Source organism: Mauremys reevesii, linkage group 12 (assembly GCF_016161935.1).
Source record: "Mauremys reevesii isolate NIE-2019 linkage group 12, ASM1616193v1, whole genome shotgun sequence".
Lineage (NCBI taxonomy): Eukaryota > Metazoa > Chordata > Testudines > Geoemydidae > Mauremys > Mauremys reevesii.
The window spans coordinates 6,999,058-7,015,847 of NC_052634.1; the positions used below are offsets into that span (position 1 = coordinate 6,999,058).

A 16,790-nucleotide genomic window follows, 5' to 3' on the forward strand; every position below is an offset into this window, starting at 1 on the left:
GATGATAGTTATTCTTGAACCCTCTCTTGAGCTGGCCTCTGGTGCTGGCGTGCCCCCTTCTCCTGTGCCAGCCCCAGTAGGGTGCCTTTGATGAACACTGGCAGCACAGTGCATGCTGGCCCCTCCCAGCCCCGATCCGGAGGGGTCGCCCTCAGCCTTACAAGCGAGCCATCGATCAGAATTTAACTGCCACTGAAGCCCTGATTAGCCTCAAGCCACTAAGATTCCCTGCTCTTAGGTCTGTGGCATTCATACCCCAGCTGAGCCAGCGGCTCACCCCACTAGGGGCTCAGGGGCTGCCTTCTGGATATTAATGTCTGGTCCCCGAGCAGCCAGGGAAGGGGAGGGTGGGGCAGGACTGAATTTGCTGCACAAATACTGCTTGGGATTCCTTTGGCTCATCCCTCCCTTAAAACCTCCCAGATTAGCATCCCTCTCCAAATTCCTGCCAGGTCCTTAGAACGCCTAAAGGAGAGCATCTTTCCAACCGCCCATCCCCGAAAGATCCCCCCTGGGCTTTACTCTGAGCCCCGTGCAGGGTGGAAGGGCTCAGTCCCTGAGCTGTGCACAGACCATAAAGCTGCAGCTACCAATCATACATGTACCTTCAGACTGAGTCCCAGCCCTTGGGTTCAGGGGGCTCCTGGGAATGTGGGATGCCCCGGGCCCAGCAAGCTACGGAGCATGCTACTGACCAGCGACAGGCCAAGGTGAGTTCCCAGTCTGGGTGAGAGACTGATCCTGCAGGACAAAGTTAATCCCTGGGTTATGTTGACCATCTAGATGAAGTCAATGGGAATGGCCCAGGCCCCACATCTATACGCAATCACCCAGGACTTCTCCACCTTTTCCAAACTGCAACCCCTCTTCCATATAATCCCTGCTCACCCCCCTTCCCATACACAATACGAGAAGGGCAGGGTGGTCATAACCCTCTGACTCGTGTCTGTGACCTCCAGGCTGAGATCCCCTGGGTCAGACTAGATCTGAGGCTAAAGAGAGGCAGCTATCTTGGGGTATGAAGGATTAAATCCAGCACTGCCCATTGCTTTAAGGGGAGCCCCAGCTCTAGGTCAAGCCATCTAGGGAAGAAACGAGACAATCCCCCAGTCAGGCCAGTGCTTTGCAAACTGCATTCCTGGTTCTGATGTAACCTCCCCATAGGCCCTGTTGCACTGAGACCAGACGGGTGCCAGCTGCCAGCGTGCTTCACTGCAGATGGGGAACGAACCGTGTGAGCTGAGCTGTGCGATGCAGACTAACTCTCCACCCCACCCACCCACCCAGCTTGTCTGTAGAACAATTCCGTACTGCAGCACGAGTCAGCTGAGTTGAGATCTGGACCCGGCTGAGTTCAGATTTGGATCAGGATCCCACTCCCAGTCTCTCTGGGGTGCTGGGACCCCGGGTTTCGGTTCAAGTTCATCTCTCATTAAACAGCGATAGGCAGTCAGAAAAGAAAGCAAGTGCTGCCTTCCACCAATGGAGGAAGCTGTGCTGAGATTTGGCTGCTGAGAACCAGTAGCCAGAACAGTGTGTTCCTTGTCCCACTGTGGTCAGGGCTTCTGAGCAAAGCCGTTCAGTGCAATCTAGGGAGATCGCTATGAGCCAGGCACTACATGCACTAGAGTCAGTTGCAAGATTCCAGTTGGTTTCCCCACATGCTTACTGAGCTCTCTAATAGGGGTCCGCTCTATGGGTATCAATGGCAAAACTCCCATTGACTTCAGTGGATGTAAGAACAAATCTGCTCTATTTGATCATCATCTATTGTATGTCACTTTATAGCTAAATCTCTCTCTCTCTCTCCAAAGACAGGAGGCTCTGCGTGAGCCAAGGAACAAGGACTCCTTGGCAAGCTGTTTGTAGGCAGACAGACAGACAATGGAGGGCAAAGATCAGGTTTTTCCCTATGGAGAGATCAATCAATAGGCCCATAGTGATGTAGCCTCCGGGGTCTTGTCTAGCAAGGCACCCTTTACTGGCTGCAGTGTATTGATCTCTCCAAGCTTGTCCTGTGACAGTCATGGGTTCTGGGTTGGCTTCTTCCCCTTTGGATTGCAAGCCATCCCCTTTCAAAGCACCGTATATCACAGAAGAGATTAAGGCAACTGGAAAGGTGCAGCTTAGCTTCTCCGGATTTTGTTGCATCCAGCCGCGCGTCGCAGTCGAAAAGGAAAAGCGCTGCTTCTTTTAAAATTCTTTATTTATAAAAAAGTACATTTCTTTCCACAGCTGAGCCACTATTTTTTTTTATACAAGTAAAAGGGAGGGTGAAGCAACACCCCCCCAATCAGAACCATGAAAACGTTCCCCCCCAACCAAAAATTATTACAAAGGATGGAAAACAAAACAAAAAATCATAAAAGCAAATTCAGTCTGTTACATTATTATTATTTTTTTTACAAAAGCACTTACAACACAGATTACAAAAAAATGCAAGGTTTTTTTTTTTTAGGGTTGTTTTTTTATTCCACAATGATAATTACAGCAAGAAAAAAAAAAGTCACTGGAGTTAAGGGACCATGTTTGGAAAGAAAAGAAAGAGCGAGTCAGATCAGCTGCAGCAGCTCTCCATGGATGCCCATTTACACCAGCTGAGGATCTGGCCCCTTATATTCATTACATTTACATTCACCCTTAAGTAGATCACATATGGAATGCCGCGCTGTGCAAATGTATGGAACAAGCCCCTTCTGTAGGGCTTCATCTTGCAACCTTTGCTCATGGATGGAATTCACCCCGTGCAGAGGACCAGCCCAAGACATTTCAGCCCAGATCCTCAGCTCAATGGCAGTTTGGTGCCTAAATACCACTGAGGATCTGGGCCGTCTCCGCTTACATCCTACTTAAACCCTGTTTTAAGGGATGACATGGCACCTGGACTGGTGCTGGCTCTTCGGCACGGTGGTGAATCTCAGACTGTGCCATCGCCTTCAACGGGGCTCGTTCCGATGAGTAACGGCTGCAAGGTTGGCCCTTTGGGGCCAGTTCTAGGAATGACGGTCGGAGGCAGGATTTGGATGGGAGCAAGTTGACCCAGCCTCATCCTCTCCTCCCCCCACCCCCCCGCATTCCCTGCCTCTCTCGGTGGAAGGGGATGGTCTGCAGGGAAGCGCATTCGTACGCAAAGCGAGTCACTCTAATTCGCTACGGATCATGTCAAAATAGAAAAAGAAAGTCACAAACCAGGGGAGGGGTAAAGTGCTATCATAAGCCACCTGGAATACGGAGAGGCTTCAGTGCACACAGTGCTGGCAGCGTTCCCCACAGCGCCTCCTGCTGGGAGAGACAGGGACTGGGGTAGCCACGAGCGCCGCACATTCAATGTTCCTAGAGCATTCCCCACTGCCCCGCTACTGTCTACTCTTCCAGCAGCTGTTGGATTGGGCTCGGACTGCAGAAACTCTCCATTTCTCTACCGGCCAGTGTTTCCACAGCATTTCCTACTGCTTGGCCTGGAGTAGCTCGAAGCATCCCTCCAGCCAGCACTTCCACACCATGCCCTGCACTGCTTCCCGTTGGGAAAAAGAAACGGACTGGAGTAGATCCCAGCCCCCACTTCTTCACAGCAAACTCCGAGCAGCGCTTTGTTTGGGAAGCCTCGCTGGCATGCTACAGACCTGCCCACCTACAAAACTCATTGGAGACCGCACCCCCTTTCTCTCAGCCCTCCTTCTCCAGCAAGCTGAGACTGGGAGACTCATTGCATGGGTGTGTGAGAACGAAGGAGCCAGTGGCCCCTTCTTCTAATCATGCTCCCGTCGGTATCTGCTATACTGTCTCTCTCCCTCTCCCGCTCAGCGAACTGTGCTGAACAGGCGTCGAGTTTCTTTCAACGATGAGCCAGGAAAGGCTCCTCTGTCCCTGCTGTCTCTGCAATCAATTCAGCTCTAACATTTGGGTTTGTGTTTGTTTGTTTGTTTGTTTTTTTCCCAAAGAAAACTTCAGATGGAGTTTTGTGTTTTGTTTTTTCTGGCTTGAATAAAAATGATTTACAAAAACACAGGAACAAACCACCAAACAATCTTGTAATTAAATCAGGGAAAATAACATCACTGGGGTGAATTGTGATGGATAATCCCAGACATAAGCCCCAGCAGGAAAACAGCTGGGGCGTTTTCATACGAATAATACAGACTCAATTTAGTTTGCAGGAGGAGACACGTCTGCCTGTGTGCAGCTCACTGTGGGAGGGAAAGGGATGCTGGCATATAGCTCAGACCAAATTCACCTTCATTTCCCCAACAGGCCATCTCCTGACCCGCGAGCCATATAATGAGGCCTTGCTTTACCTGTCTTGCTGTCCTCACCTTCTCATTGTGATACTGGGTCCCAGATGCTTTGTCTCTCCCCACTTGTCTCTTTCTCTATGGCAACTGCCTGGAGAATAATTCCTGGGCTACCATGTCAGGGCTGGGCTGCTTGTCTGTAATCTCTGTGCCCATATCCTTGCCTGGCACTAACAATCCCTTCTCCCGTTGGACTTCCCAGGGACCACTGCTTACACGGGGCTGGCTAGGGCTGCCCAGATATCTTTAGCAAGCTCTGGGATTTCCCCGTGGGCAAAGACTTGAGCAATATGATGTGCAAGGATCGGGGTTCTATGCACATACCCCAAAGGTCCCTTCCAGTGTGCCTCTCCCCCATGCTCCCTAGGCGGGCTTTCTTTTCTGTGCCCTGCTCTTAGGGGCAGGGTGGCTCTGACACATAGAGTTACCTGTGCCATCAGCCAGTGCCATGGAGAAGTGGAAACCATGCATAATCAGTGCCACAGGCAAACTCCTGAGCAAGGCCTCCTGCCCCCCTTTGGCCAATGGGCTCCCTCTGAGTAGCAGAAATGCAGTTTCTGAGTCCCTCTGCACTAGTGCACAACAGTCTGCCCTGGGGGTAAGTTAAAGGGGCTGTGGATGGAAGGGGAAGGAGGAACACACATGAAAGGAAGGGGCAGAGCGGATCTGCTTGTCTCCTGCCTCCATGGAAATCTGTGCTCTTTTGCCTGGTTAACAGAGAGGAAGGTTCGAAAGGGGACTGTATTGGAGTGTTAAACCCTGGCTCTGCAAACGGTCCCCTAGGAACTCATTCCCCATGGCCATAAGGGCAGCTAGCCCTGGATCTCCCACTGGAAATAGACCCCCTCCCTCAGTAATACTCAGCAGTGGAGGCCACCCCAGTGTATCTTCCTGGCCTTCTCCAGGGGTAAGAAGCCTGGGTTCTCATCTGGGAAAATCCCTCCTGGGGGTCTGGGAAGCAGCTCCGATAGCCCTCACTAAATAAGGGAGGAGGCGCTGCCAGAGACGGACCCATTAGCAGCATGGCCTGCTCCTGCCCCAGGAGCAGAGCCCGTGCCTGGCCACAGAGGACCAGCAGGAGAGGGCCCTTTGGCAGCCATGGGGAGATCGCTGCTCTGAAGAGTCTCCTCAGATTCACAGCATGAGGGCGCCATGTCTCAGGAAGGAGAGAGGCCTTGGCTGGGATCAGCAAAGCTGTCTAGGGGATTTGGACGCTGAGCTCCCATTAAAAGGAATGGGAGTTGGGCGACGGAATCCCACTGGCATTTTGAAAAGCTCACAGACTGATAGACTTTAAGGACCATCGTGATCACCTGGTCTGACTTCCTGCACATAGCAGGTCACAGAACCTCCCCCAGCCACTCCTGTAACAGACCCCTAAGCTCTGGTGTGTCTCGTGGGCAGGCCCACCTCGCTGGGCTGTGGGGCTCGAGTCGCTGGGGTGGGGACGGAGTACCATTAGCTCCCATGCAGCTCCGGGACGCACAACAAACAGCGTCCTCAGTTTAGTCCCCTACGCATCTCCCCTTCACAACCTTCCTGCCGCGACAGCCACCTTCGACCTAATTAGGTGGGAGAGTGCCCCCTCGCCAACACAAGCAGAAGGGCTGGAGATTAATCCCAGAGAGGGAATGGATCTCGTTATTGTATCCCAGCAGCTCTCAGACAAATTGTCAATCCATAATATTTCATGAGGCAACTTATTCCTCGCTATAGATTAACGGCGAATCGTTTAGGCTCGCTAATTAAGGTCCCATGAGGGAATCTTGTCCAATTAACTGACCCCATAAACGGTCACCCTTTCAGTAACGAGAGCCAGACGCATCCTTCTTCTGAGAAGGAGGGGGATGGAGCTAGGTGCCCTGGGTTTTTCCATGGCCGTAGAGCCCAGGCCTGCCCCCGGTGATGCGCTATGGAGACAGGTTAAGTCAGGGGGGTGCCTGGGACCACCTCACGCTGTGGAATGACCAGCTTTGAGGTGTCGCTCCCAAACCGGATGTGCTGATGGCAAGGGGAGGTGGGCCCCGCTTGGTTCAGAGGGGAGGAGTGCTGCTAGCCGAGCAGGCAGAGCCCCGGTTTGGGGTGGCAATGCATATGTTTCCCCCCCTCCTCTTTTCTACTGGCTCTGGTGTAGTCACAGAGACAACAGGTCTAACATGACCCAATGGCTGGAAGTTGAAGCTAGACAAATTCAGACTGGGCATAAGGCGTAGATATTTAATAGTCAGAGTAATTAGCCATGGGAACCATTTACCCAGGGTGACGGTGGCCATGTTTTCCTAAAAGATCTGCTCTGGAATGTCTTTAGGGACAAGTCTCTGCCCTGTGATACACCGGAGGTCAGACTAGATGATCCCAGTGGTCCCTGCTGGTCTTGGAATCTATGAATCACACCCTGCAGGGGGTGTGTGGGTGAGTGAGCCATTAACCCCGGGGAGGTGGTGTGGCACTACAGTGGTGTTACCAATGACCATGGTGTCTGCCCTGAGCCCTTGCTCCCCCATGGCCACCCGCCTGTCTACGATCTATCACATTTACTTCCCTATCCTCTCCTTGAGCCAGCCTGCTCGGTCTGCCCAAGGTTGTAAACTTGCTCCTCATTACACTGGATCGCCATGTGTCTGTCTCCCTAGCCGTAAAACGCCCTTGATTTGCCTATGGATGCAAGAGTCTTGCACAAACACACACTCTGGATCATTAACGAGAGGGCAGGATTCCCGTCTAAGTGTGCAAATGGGAGCTCCCTGCATCACACCATACCTCACCTCCTGCCTGCAAGTGTGCAAACGAGACACCCTCCTGCGTCTGGTCAGTTCACATTTACACGCAAGTCTAAAAAAGGATGCATGCACTGTTGTGGTGACTTAATTTGCTTTCACACATGAGCGTGCAAATGGAAGTTTGGGCACATCTCCTCACTTCACATTTGCACGCCACGTGCAAAGGGAACATTCCATCCCATCCCCACGTCATTGGGAAACAGGGGACGTATCACTTTCAAATACGGGCAAACAAACCATTACAAAGAGGAATCAAACCCTGCTGCCCTGGCTCTGGCTCTGTGCACCCTACTGAACCTCCTGCCTTTCAGCACTGAGAATTTGTATCCATGTTCCCTCTGGCTATAAACAGAGATCTCCTCAGCAGGACAAGGGACGAACGCCAAGAGCCGGGAAAACCGATCAGGAAGGGAACAAGGGAAGGAAACAGGATGACTGGGGATTCACTGCATCAGAGATTCTGCAAACAGGGTGTATTGCTGATAAGCAACACATGAGAATGAGCTGGGATTACCCTGAGGCAACTCTGCAGCATTCTGCAGTGAGAGAATTTGCCAGACTGTGGATTGGGGGCTCCTGCTGCTTGGGGTTGTTAATCCAGGACACAAGGGCAGCTCAACTGGGCCTGGGCGTTTTGCATGAAGCTCTGGCTCGCCCGTGTGGGCAGGTACATTCCGAGGTGGGCCAAATTCACCGAATTCACAGCTGCAGCTGGAGTTTGGATGTCCCAGAGTTTGGGGTTCGCATGGGCCTGGGATTTTGGTTTGGCCCTTTTTGGAGTCAGATTTGGCTCCAAAAGCCCATATGTTTAGGAGTGGGAACTTGGCTAGGGCCCATCTCTAATGTCTGATGCACTGCAGAGTACAGAACCACCAGACCACCCGAGGTGACAGCAAGGTTGCAGGAGGGTAAGTGACTGACTGAGATCCAGCAGGAATATAATGTTACTTCCTCTGCTCTGTCTTTATCCCAGGACCCCAGGTGTCCACCACATGCTGGGAGTCCCATATCACGGTGGTGCGCCTTCATCCGATCTGTGCTGCTATCCCTAGGCAGGACCGGCTGAGGCCTTGACTCCCTTTGGGTTTGCGGGTTTACAAAGCCCCTTTAATCGGTACCGAATCAGAGGGATGCTGGGGATTTCATCTCCTTCGATGGGGCATGTGCTCAGTAGTACAAAAAGAGAAAACCAAGATCCCCAAATCCCTATGTTGAAGTGAGAGTAGAATTCGGTCTCCCTGGTATGGATTCACCTGACAGCGATGGATGGGCCCCCTAAAGTTTACTGGCTTCTCTGAACCCCTTGAGCTGGATCTCTGGAGAGAGTCTTTCTCGAGTTCTCCAGGACATCCTGCTTTCGACAGAGACAGCAGCACCCCAAGAACAGCCACCCTTAGGGTGTTTCCACCAGGAAACACAAAAACCACCAGGAAAAGCCAGAACAATTACAACTAGGGTGACCAGACTTCCCACTAAAATCGGGACCGTCCTGATATTTAGGTGTTTGTCCTGCGTCCCCACTGATCTTTGGTCGCTCCGCCGGCAGCACTCGGCTTTTTTATTTTTTTTGCTCCACCAGCGGAACCCCCCCTCCCATGTGTCCCGATATTTTTTTCCTCTCATCTGGTCACCCTAATTACAACCGAGTTATCTGATTTCCCATCCCCACAGCAGGAACGAAATCAATCAGCCGAGGGAATGGTCTGGGTCAAGTCCGACTGTTCCTGGCTCAAGCCAGAAACCGTGGGGCGGGCTTTGGAACAGAGTCTGGCTGAAGCTGGATGTGAGATTTTGGTTTGGATTATTATAAAGGGTCTGAGCCTCCATTCTGCTGCCCAGCTGTATGGCTAGGTCTATGGTATGAAACACGTGTATGGCACCGGGGGAGAATTAAACCCATTACAATACACCTCTGAAAACGGAGATCTCTTTTTCATTCATTTAGCCATTTGGTAAAGGAACAGAAAAACCAAACACCTAGTGAATCCTGCTCAGTGGAAGGTCAGTGTCAGACCGACAGCCTTGGAGACTGAAATCTTAGTTAGCCACAGAACAGCAGGGGTAGCAGCAATCCAAGCTTCCCTCCAAGCTCCCCATCACATCTCAAGGGGGGGAGAGGAGATCAGCACATGGCTCAATCAGTCCTTGGCCTATCAGCCTCCGAAGGGGCCATTCGATGCAGGCTATCAGTGGCCATAAGGGCCAGGGTCATTGGAGACGTGGCTGGCAACACTCTCACAAAGGGGAAGGATGTAAACTGATGACTGCGAAGACCTAGCAGTTTAAATACAAAGGGCCCGACCTGATGCCCATTGAAGTCAACGCAAAGGGCGTTGGAGCTCCCCTACAGAAACCACCCACTGGGCTGGGTGGCACCATGCCAACCGGCAGCATGTTTGCAGGCAGGGCACAGGGGTGTCTCATGGAACCCTCCCCGTCACTGTGGCACGTGCAGAGGACACGGCGCGTGTCGGAAACAGGGTGAAATTAACTCCTCCTTGGCTGACACGAAAAACCCCTCACATCTTTAAACAATATGGACACCCCAGCAGTGACCAGCGGCATCACCATGGCCAGGATTTCCCGCCCCCCCTTTTCCTTTTCTTTTTGTTGGTTTGTTTTTAAATACTGTAAAAGGATAATAAATGGTAGGAGGAAAACGGCAGCTCCATTTCCGTGCCAATAACAGCCCCATGGGCCTTGGATTTTGCTTAGTTTCCTTTGATTCTTATTTGTTCCTTACACGCTTAACACTGAGACTCGCTCGTCACAGGCACATTGTGGGGAACGGAAACACCCCAAAAAACCAAACAAAAGGAAAAAAAAATGCAGCCGATATGGCATCTAGGTCTTCATTGCTTTGTGCTTTTCCCCTCCTTGGTCCTCCTTTTTTTTTGCCCTCCCATGGACTCCCCTCACCCCCAAATAAGACAACATACAAACAAATTCCAGTGTTTCGGGGGGCATGGAGTGGGAGGGATCTTTGGGGAAGGATGATTCGAGACACTAAGACACAAACGAGGCATATTATACAGGGGTGGGCAGTAGTAGTTAAAGCAAATAGTCACACCGAAGCCACTGATCAATACAAACATCACAGAAGGGGACAAAGTCGGTGGGAGAAATTAAAAAAAACAAACAAACCAACCAAAACAACCTCCCCCCCCAAAAAACGATCCATAAGCAAAGCTACCAGCCCCTCCCTCCCCGCCCCCGTCGCCTCCGAGTGAGTGGCAGGTGTCTCAAGTCTCTGTCGAGCTCCCTTGGGCCGGGCAGCAGTGGACGTGCATGGATGCGAGCGCGTGTGTGCGAACGGCCCTCGGCAGGGGTCTGGAGGGCGGGGGGGGAGCGTGAGTGGGGGTCTGGAGAGGGAGCGAGCTACACGTACCACTCTTTTTTGGAAATAAAAGATCCGTCGTTCTGGGAGACCATGTTCTCAGCCAGGTCCAGCTGCTCGGGGTCGTACTGGAAGCCGAGTGTCCTTTCGCCGTAGGGCTCCGGATGGGCCCCGACCTCGTCCACCGTGAAGTAAGGCCGCTTGGAGTCGTCCTCGTACTTGTTGGCGAGGCCCAGCTTGCGCTCGCCTCCGGCGTCCTCCTCTTCGTCCTCGTAGCTGCTGCCCCCGAGCGGGCCCGGCTTCTTCTCGTCGTCCGAGTCGTCGGGGTACTGCAGGTTCTGGGCCATGGGGGGGTGGTGCTGCGGGACGCCGGCCTTGCTGTACCCATTGCCGTACACGTGTTTCTTGGTGCTGTAGTCGCCCTTGAAGGTGTGACGCCGGCGGCGGAGCAACACAAAGAGCACCACGGCCACCACCAGGACCAGCGAGACTCCGCCCACCACGCCCCCAATCACGGCCGTGGGGATGTTCGGCTGCGCCACTGATTTGCGGTCATCGTTTGGAGGCGGGGTGGAGGGGAATTCTGGGTAGGAAAAGACAGATGGAAGGGGGAACAGTGTCAATCCATGTGCAATTGCACCCTCGCTCCGGGCTTGCATTTCAATTGGTTATTGGTTGGAAGATGAGGGTAAGGAACAAGGAAGGGAAAAATCAGGGAAGGGGAGGAGCTTACGTACGGCGGCCGCGACACAGGGTTAGCGCTCGGGGTCTAGGTGTTAGTCACAGGCGGACCGCGCACCATTGCAAGCTTTCCAGATTAAGCCACCACCAGCAGCAGCATGCAGGAGCCCAGCAGGCGACAGACCTCAGCCCCCTTCACCGGCAGCGTCTACACCCAGCTTTCCAAAAGTTGGCCCCAGATTCAGGCCACCTCTGTGCTTCGGCTGCCCACCTGGAGATGCCTCGAGCATGATTTTTGGGATGGGCTCCTGGTGACAAACTCCAGGTGCTCAGTGCTCCTCAAGAATCAGGCCTGAGGCATGTCCGGTCGGGCGACTGAAAACAGAGGCAGACAAACCGGGGAGGCTGCTTTGCAAAAGTGTGGCCACAGAAATTTGCACTGCACTGGAGCAGACCAGCGGGCCATCTACTGGTATTGGATCAGACCAATGAGCCATCTAACCTGATATCCCTCCTCCCTGCTGTATCAAATGCAGCCCATCCAGCCCTCTGTCTCAGACACTGCTCAACACTGTCTGATGCTTCAGAGGAAGATGGACAACCCTATGGTGCATCTGTGTAATTCAATGCCATCCAATGGAGCCATCTCCTGCCTGACCCCAGCTGCTGATCGGTTTACACCCTGAAGCATGAGGATAGATAACCTATTTTTTTATTCTGGCGGGTACAGTGGCACTGCAGTTGCTAATCCTGTTCACACACAGGTCCTGGCCTAGTTCAAGAAAAAGAAAATCAAAACAAAGTTATTTTCCTTGTCACCGTGTTTATTTTATATATTTTATGTTACCACAGACAGCGGTTTGGGGCCAAGAGAGAGCAGGACGAGCTGCTAGGCCCCTAGGCTCAATAAAATCCCCTAGCAAAAAGCTAGCCCTCCCCTCAATGGAATGCCAGTCCCATGGGTGCCTGCAGGGTAGTGCCATAGTAAAGCTGTCTGTATCCTTCCTTCCCCAGCCTGTCACTGGGCCAACAGCCATCTGCCTGGAACGTGCCTGTGTCCTTGGCAAAGGCTCTGGAATGCCCTTGGCGTGGGTGGTGCACTGACGGGGTTAATGCTCACCTGGAAATCCTGGGCACTTTGCCAAGGGTAGCCCCTAAGGCCCAATCCTGCAAGGGGCTGATCACGCTCCACCTCTTGTGGAGCCCATGGGAGTTGGAGGTACTTAGCACGATGCAGGATTGGGCCCTCAATGCACATGGGAAGGGGAATGCCAGGCTGGGCCAGCTTTCCCCAGCGGTCCCGGCTGCGCCTTGGCAATGACGCTGCCTCAGGGCGGCCTCGTCTCCTGTGGAGTCGGTACTGTGTGCCTACTCTTTGCTCCAGGGTTCACAAGAGCGGGACGGAGGGAGGGTCATCTGATGCCCTTCTATAGATCCTCCAATCCAAGGAACTCGTTAATCAAACGAGCTAATTACTAACAAGATTTCCAAACCTGCTGCTTCGCTGCAGGTCAGTACCATTATCCCCAGTCTCATCTGAGAGATGGGGAAACTGAGGCATGCAGCGGCGGACTGGACTTGCCCAAGGTCAAACAGCAGGGCGGTAGCAAAGCAGCGAATAGAACCCAGGTGTCCTGACTCCCAGCTCCCTGCTTTAACCATCGTCTAGTAGTGCCTTCGACAGAGGAGAGAAAGAGAGAGAGAGTGCAGGGGAGCAGCCCCTCTTCTCTCCTGGCGCTGCCAGGCTCAGAACACATCCAGCAATGTCCCATCAGGAAAGGACACGCACACACCAGCCAGCCGTCTGGAAACATGTCAAGATACATTCCTTCCACGCGAACACTCACAACACGCTCTTGGGGAGCTGGGGAAAATCCAGAGCAACTTTACGGACTACAGTGGCATTGTTCTGGATTTACACCGGCCAAGCCGAGAGCCGAATCCAGCCTTGCTGACCTTCTGAGGCAAGAAGCAAGACATTATACCACTGTTCCCGCAGCAGAGCATTGCCTGTGCATGCTCCCAAGGCTGCTGCTCCCCCCCAGCACTGCCTCGCTCCCCTCCACACTCAGCTGCATCGCCCTTGCTCTCAGGCCTGCTGGCTTCCACGCTCTCTCCTCGCCAGCCAGTCTGACCCCTCCGGTGCTAAGCATCTCCCACTGTGAGGCGACCAGGCCACACACTGGAGCAGCCCCTCTCCCCTCAGGGGGGCCTTGCCTTGCCTCCCCAGCATGGAGATTTGGGGCTGCTCCTCACTGCTGAACAGCTCTGCAGCTGCCTTCCCATCTCCTGCTGCATGAAGCTGCCAATCAAACACCAAACTTCCCTCTCAAATAGAAGCCAGGACTATGGACAGAGAACCAGCCGAATGATGGACGATTTCCATCACTGAATGGTTGCAAAGCAAAAACAGATAGAAGGCAATGCCTCCCCCCCCCCGCCCCCGCCCCGCCCCACCCCAACACCAATCATGATGAGCTTGTGGAACTCATGGCCACAAGAGGCCAAGCACTTAGCAGGCTGGCAAAAGAGGATCAGGCATTTATGAGTGATTGTAGGAAACATCAAACAAACTAGAGATTGGGAAGAGACAGGAATCCTGATGCTTCAGGGCTTAACCCAACCTCAAGCTCAGAAGGAAACTTTCCTTGGGGGCAGGTTATCCCAGAAGTAGCAATTTTCCTCGAAGCAGCTGGTGAGAGGATACTGGGCTGGATGGAGCACCAGTGCAGTTATTCCCATGTACCCAGGGGGGCCTAGTCCCACATTTTAAACCCTCCCCAGCCCGAGATAGAGGTTTTGTTTGTGCTGTTGAACGAGACATTTAAAATCTCCATCCTTTCCTCAAAAATTGCTCCTGCTTTGCACTGTCCCAGACCGACACTGCCGACTCTTTCGCATTAGGAGTGTTGTTAGCGGAGGGCAATGAAACTGATCGTAGCAGAGGGTTTTGCAGTGAGAAATGCCAGCCGGAGTGGGACAGGTGCACGCAGCTGGGGGCGATTTGCTCCTTCCAGCGCAAGGCAGAGGAAAAACGGACATGCTACATTAAAAGGCGGCCAGTTTAGAAGCCTCTGCGTGTGTGTGTCCGTCCAGAAAAGCCAGCCAGACGAAACTAAAAACCTCTCGTCTCAACTGCTAAAAATGCGACATCTATCCCTAATGGAAACTGGATAATGCTAGCTGCTGATGGCTCAGCTTCTCTCTCTCACACGCACGCACGTTCTAGTCTCTGCCACGGCCCCATTCAGCTGGTGGGGCCAGTCCCTGGGAGTAACCCCAACGCTGGTGAATCTTTAGGGGGTACGAAGCTGGTGTGATGCTCTACACCACCCTCTTCTCCCCGGCTGGATGCGGCTGGAATGCTGCTGATCTCGGACTGTTCTCAGAGGCGGGAATGGCTAATTAGGGGGCTCTGGCAGCTGAGTATAAGACAGAGCAGCCCCCCAGCAGCTCTAGCTGATGCTAGTTGACCAGACTGGTTGCCAGCCAATGCCAGAACCTGGGGGCTGGATCTTTGCCCCCCCCCCCCAAGTCCTAAACTCAGCTTGGCTGCAGTTCAGAATTGGTGCCTCTCTTTCTTGCTCAGTGATGTCATAAGGTGTTTTCAGGCCCAAGCAGCTGGTGGAACATGGGAGCTCAATTCTCCCCCTGGAGCTGCCCACTGAAGTCAGCTAGAGACTGGTACCACGTGAGGAGGTGGAACAACCTCTGGGGTTCTACAGATTCCTCCCTCTTCTTGGCTCCAGGGGGTGGAGAGACTGTGGTTCTGTGTCGAGCAGTAAAGGGGAGTTTGGCGCCTGTCTCCTCGCCAAGGGTCTTGTTAGCCCCGTGATTCAAAGGCAGGAAATGGGATATTCTCCTTCACCCTCCCACCCTGCAAGATCTCCTGATGTTCGGTTCCTCTCCTCCAGTCCCCAGATGTCACGTTTCTGAGACGTTTCATCAACCTCCTCACCCCCCCCACAACACTTTGGACACAAAAACTAACTTGTCAGAGTGTCAGATTTCGCACCTTGCACATGGAGGAAATGATTTCACTGAAACATAAGCCCTGTTCCCTCCCCAAAGCCAGTTCTGATGTAAAACCAGGCGTGACTGCGAATCAGCAGGTAAAGCACTGAAATTTCCCCTGCCACTGGTCAGCCAGGGAGAGCGAGAGAGACGGGGAGGATACGGAGAAGGGAAGAGGAGAGACAGAGAGAGAGGAGAGAAGGGGGATTGCGGAATGGCATCGGGATCAAGAGAAGGAAACCCAGTGACATAGCCAGGGCTCACTGGGAAGCCAAGAATGAGGCTGTTCCCAGCACTGCCACTGGGTGGCGGGAGAGACCACTTCTGTCCTCCAGAGGATTGGAGGGGAGCAGGGCTAGTGACCTACTGCAGCGGCTATTTGCACCCCTTCCCCCATCCCCTCCCACCACTGCTCACGGCACAAGAGAGAAGTGAATCCACACAGGAGCGACCCAGCAGCCCCTCCTCTTGCCAAGCAGGGCGACTGGGGGTTCCCAGGGACAGCTGCCCCAAACACGGCCTCTTGCACCCCTTAGTGCCTTCGCTCAGCAGAGACCTGCAAACTCACTGCCGCCCCAGCATGGTACCCCACGCTCCCCATCACTGCCACTCTCTGGCTGCCCCCCACATGCCTGGCAGGGGGAGAGTAATGCTGGCAGGGCCCTGGCCCATCCCCAGCAGATGAAGGACAGACGTAGCGGGGTGAGATGAAAGCCCTGGTCTTTATTTCCACCTCAGAGCTGTGCCTTGCGGGCGGATCTACCGCACAGAGATCCCTTGGATCACCCATTCCCTGTCAGGGGCTTGGAGCACTTTCCAAAAGGCAGGGAAAGGGGATTATCCCCACTGAGAGACAGACTGGGAAACCGAGGCACAGAGCAGAGCCAGGAACAAAACTGTGGAGTGCCGACTCCTAGGCCCTGCTGTGACCCTAGACCTTGCTTCTCACTGCCTGCTTTCCTCCTACCAGCTCCTGCCTAGCCATACGGGCTCAGGACTGAAGGGAGGGGGCTGGGCGGGGCAGCTTGGCCCCAGGGCTTCTTTGGACCTGTTCCACTTGAACTCCCAGCACCGAGCCTCTTCCAACAGCAGTGGGGATAAGGCGTCAGCCAGCCCATCTCAGCTTCCATCCCTACCCAGAGCAGGGCTCTTTCCTGGTGAGCCGGCTTCTCTCCCTCTCCTCTACAAGAGCCACCCAGCCCAGCCACGCCCTGCTTTATCGCCAAGCGCTCAGTGCAAACAATCCCCTGCCCCCTCACCCCACCGGGGCCGCTGCACCTGGCGGCTGGCGGCGTGGCTTCTAATCGCCTGGGAGCTGGGCTCACACAGTGGCTGTTACCTGGGCGTTTCTAGGGCACGCCTGGCAGCAGCTGGGAGAGCGAGGCTGAGAGTTAAGCACCAGCCTCAGCGTCTCCTCTCCCTTCACTGCCCCAACTGTTCAACTCTGAAGCGAACTAATGACTTAGGATGGGCCGGATCCTCTGCTCGCGAAACTTGGCATGGATCCATTGCCATTGATGGATGTGTTGTGGGTAATGGAGCGACGCTGATTCACACCAGCTGAAGATCTGGCTCCGAGTACTGGCCGTTGAACAATCCTGAGTTCCACAGGCAGGATGAAACGGACCAAACGACAGCCCTGGGTGCTTGTGGAATCCTGCGGCCTGTCTCTTCCCCCCCACCCCG

The 16,790-nt window shown here is 53.7% G+C and overlaps 1 protein-coding gene across 1 annotated transcript in view; it reads right to left on the reverse strand.

The window, feature by feature from the left end:
* Positions 1-2,245: 2,245 nt before the first annotated feature.
* The window catches only part of NECTIN1 (nectin cell adhesion molecule 1), a 98,794-nt gene continuing 84,249 nt past the window's right edge, over positions 2,246-16,790 (reverse strand). The window contains exon 6 of the mRNA XM_039496282.1: positions 2,246-10,992. Within this exon, the coding sequence (XP_039352216.1) occupies positions 10,451-10,992 (542 nt within the window). The 3' untranslated portion in view covers positions 2,246-10,450. The remainder of the gene's footprint in view (positions 10,993-16,790) is intronic.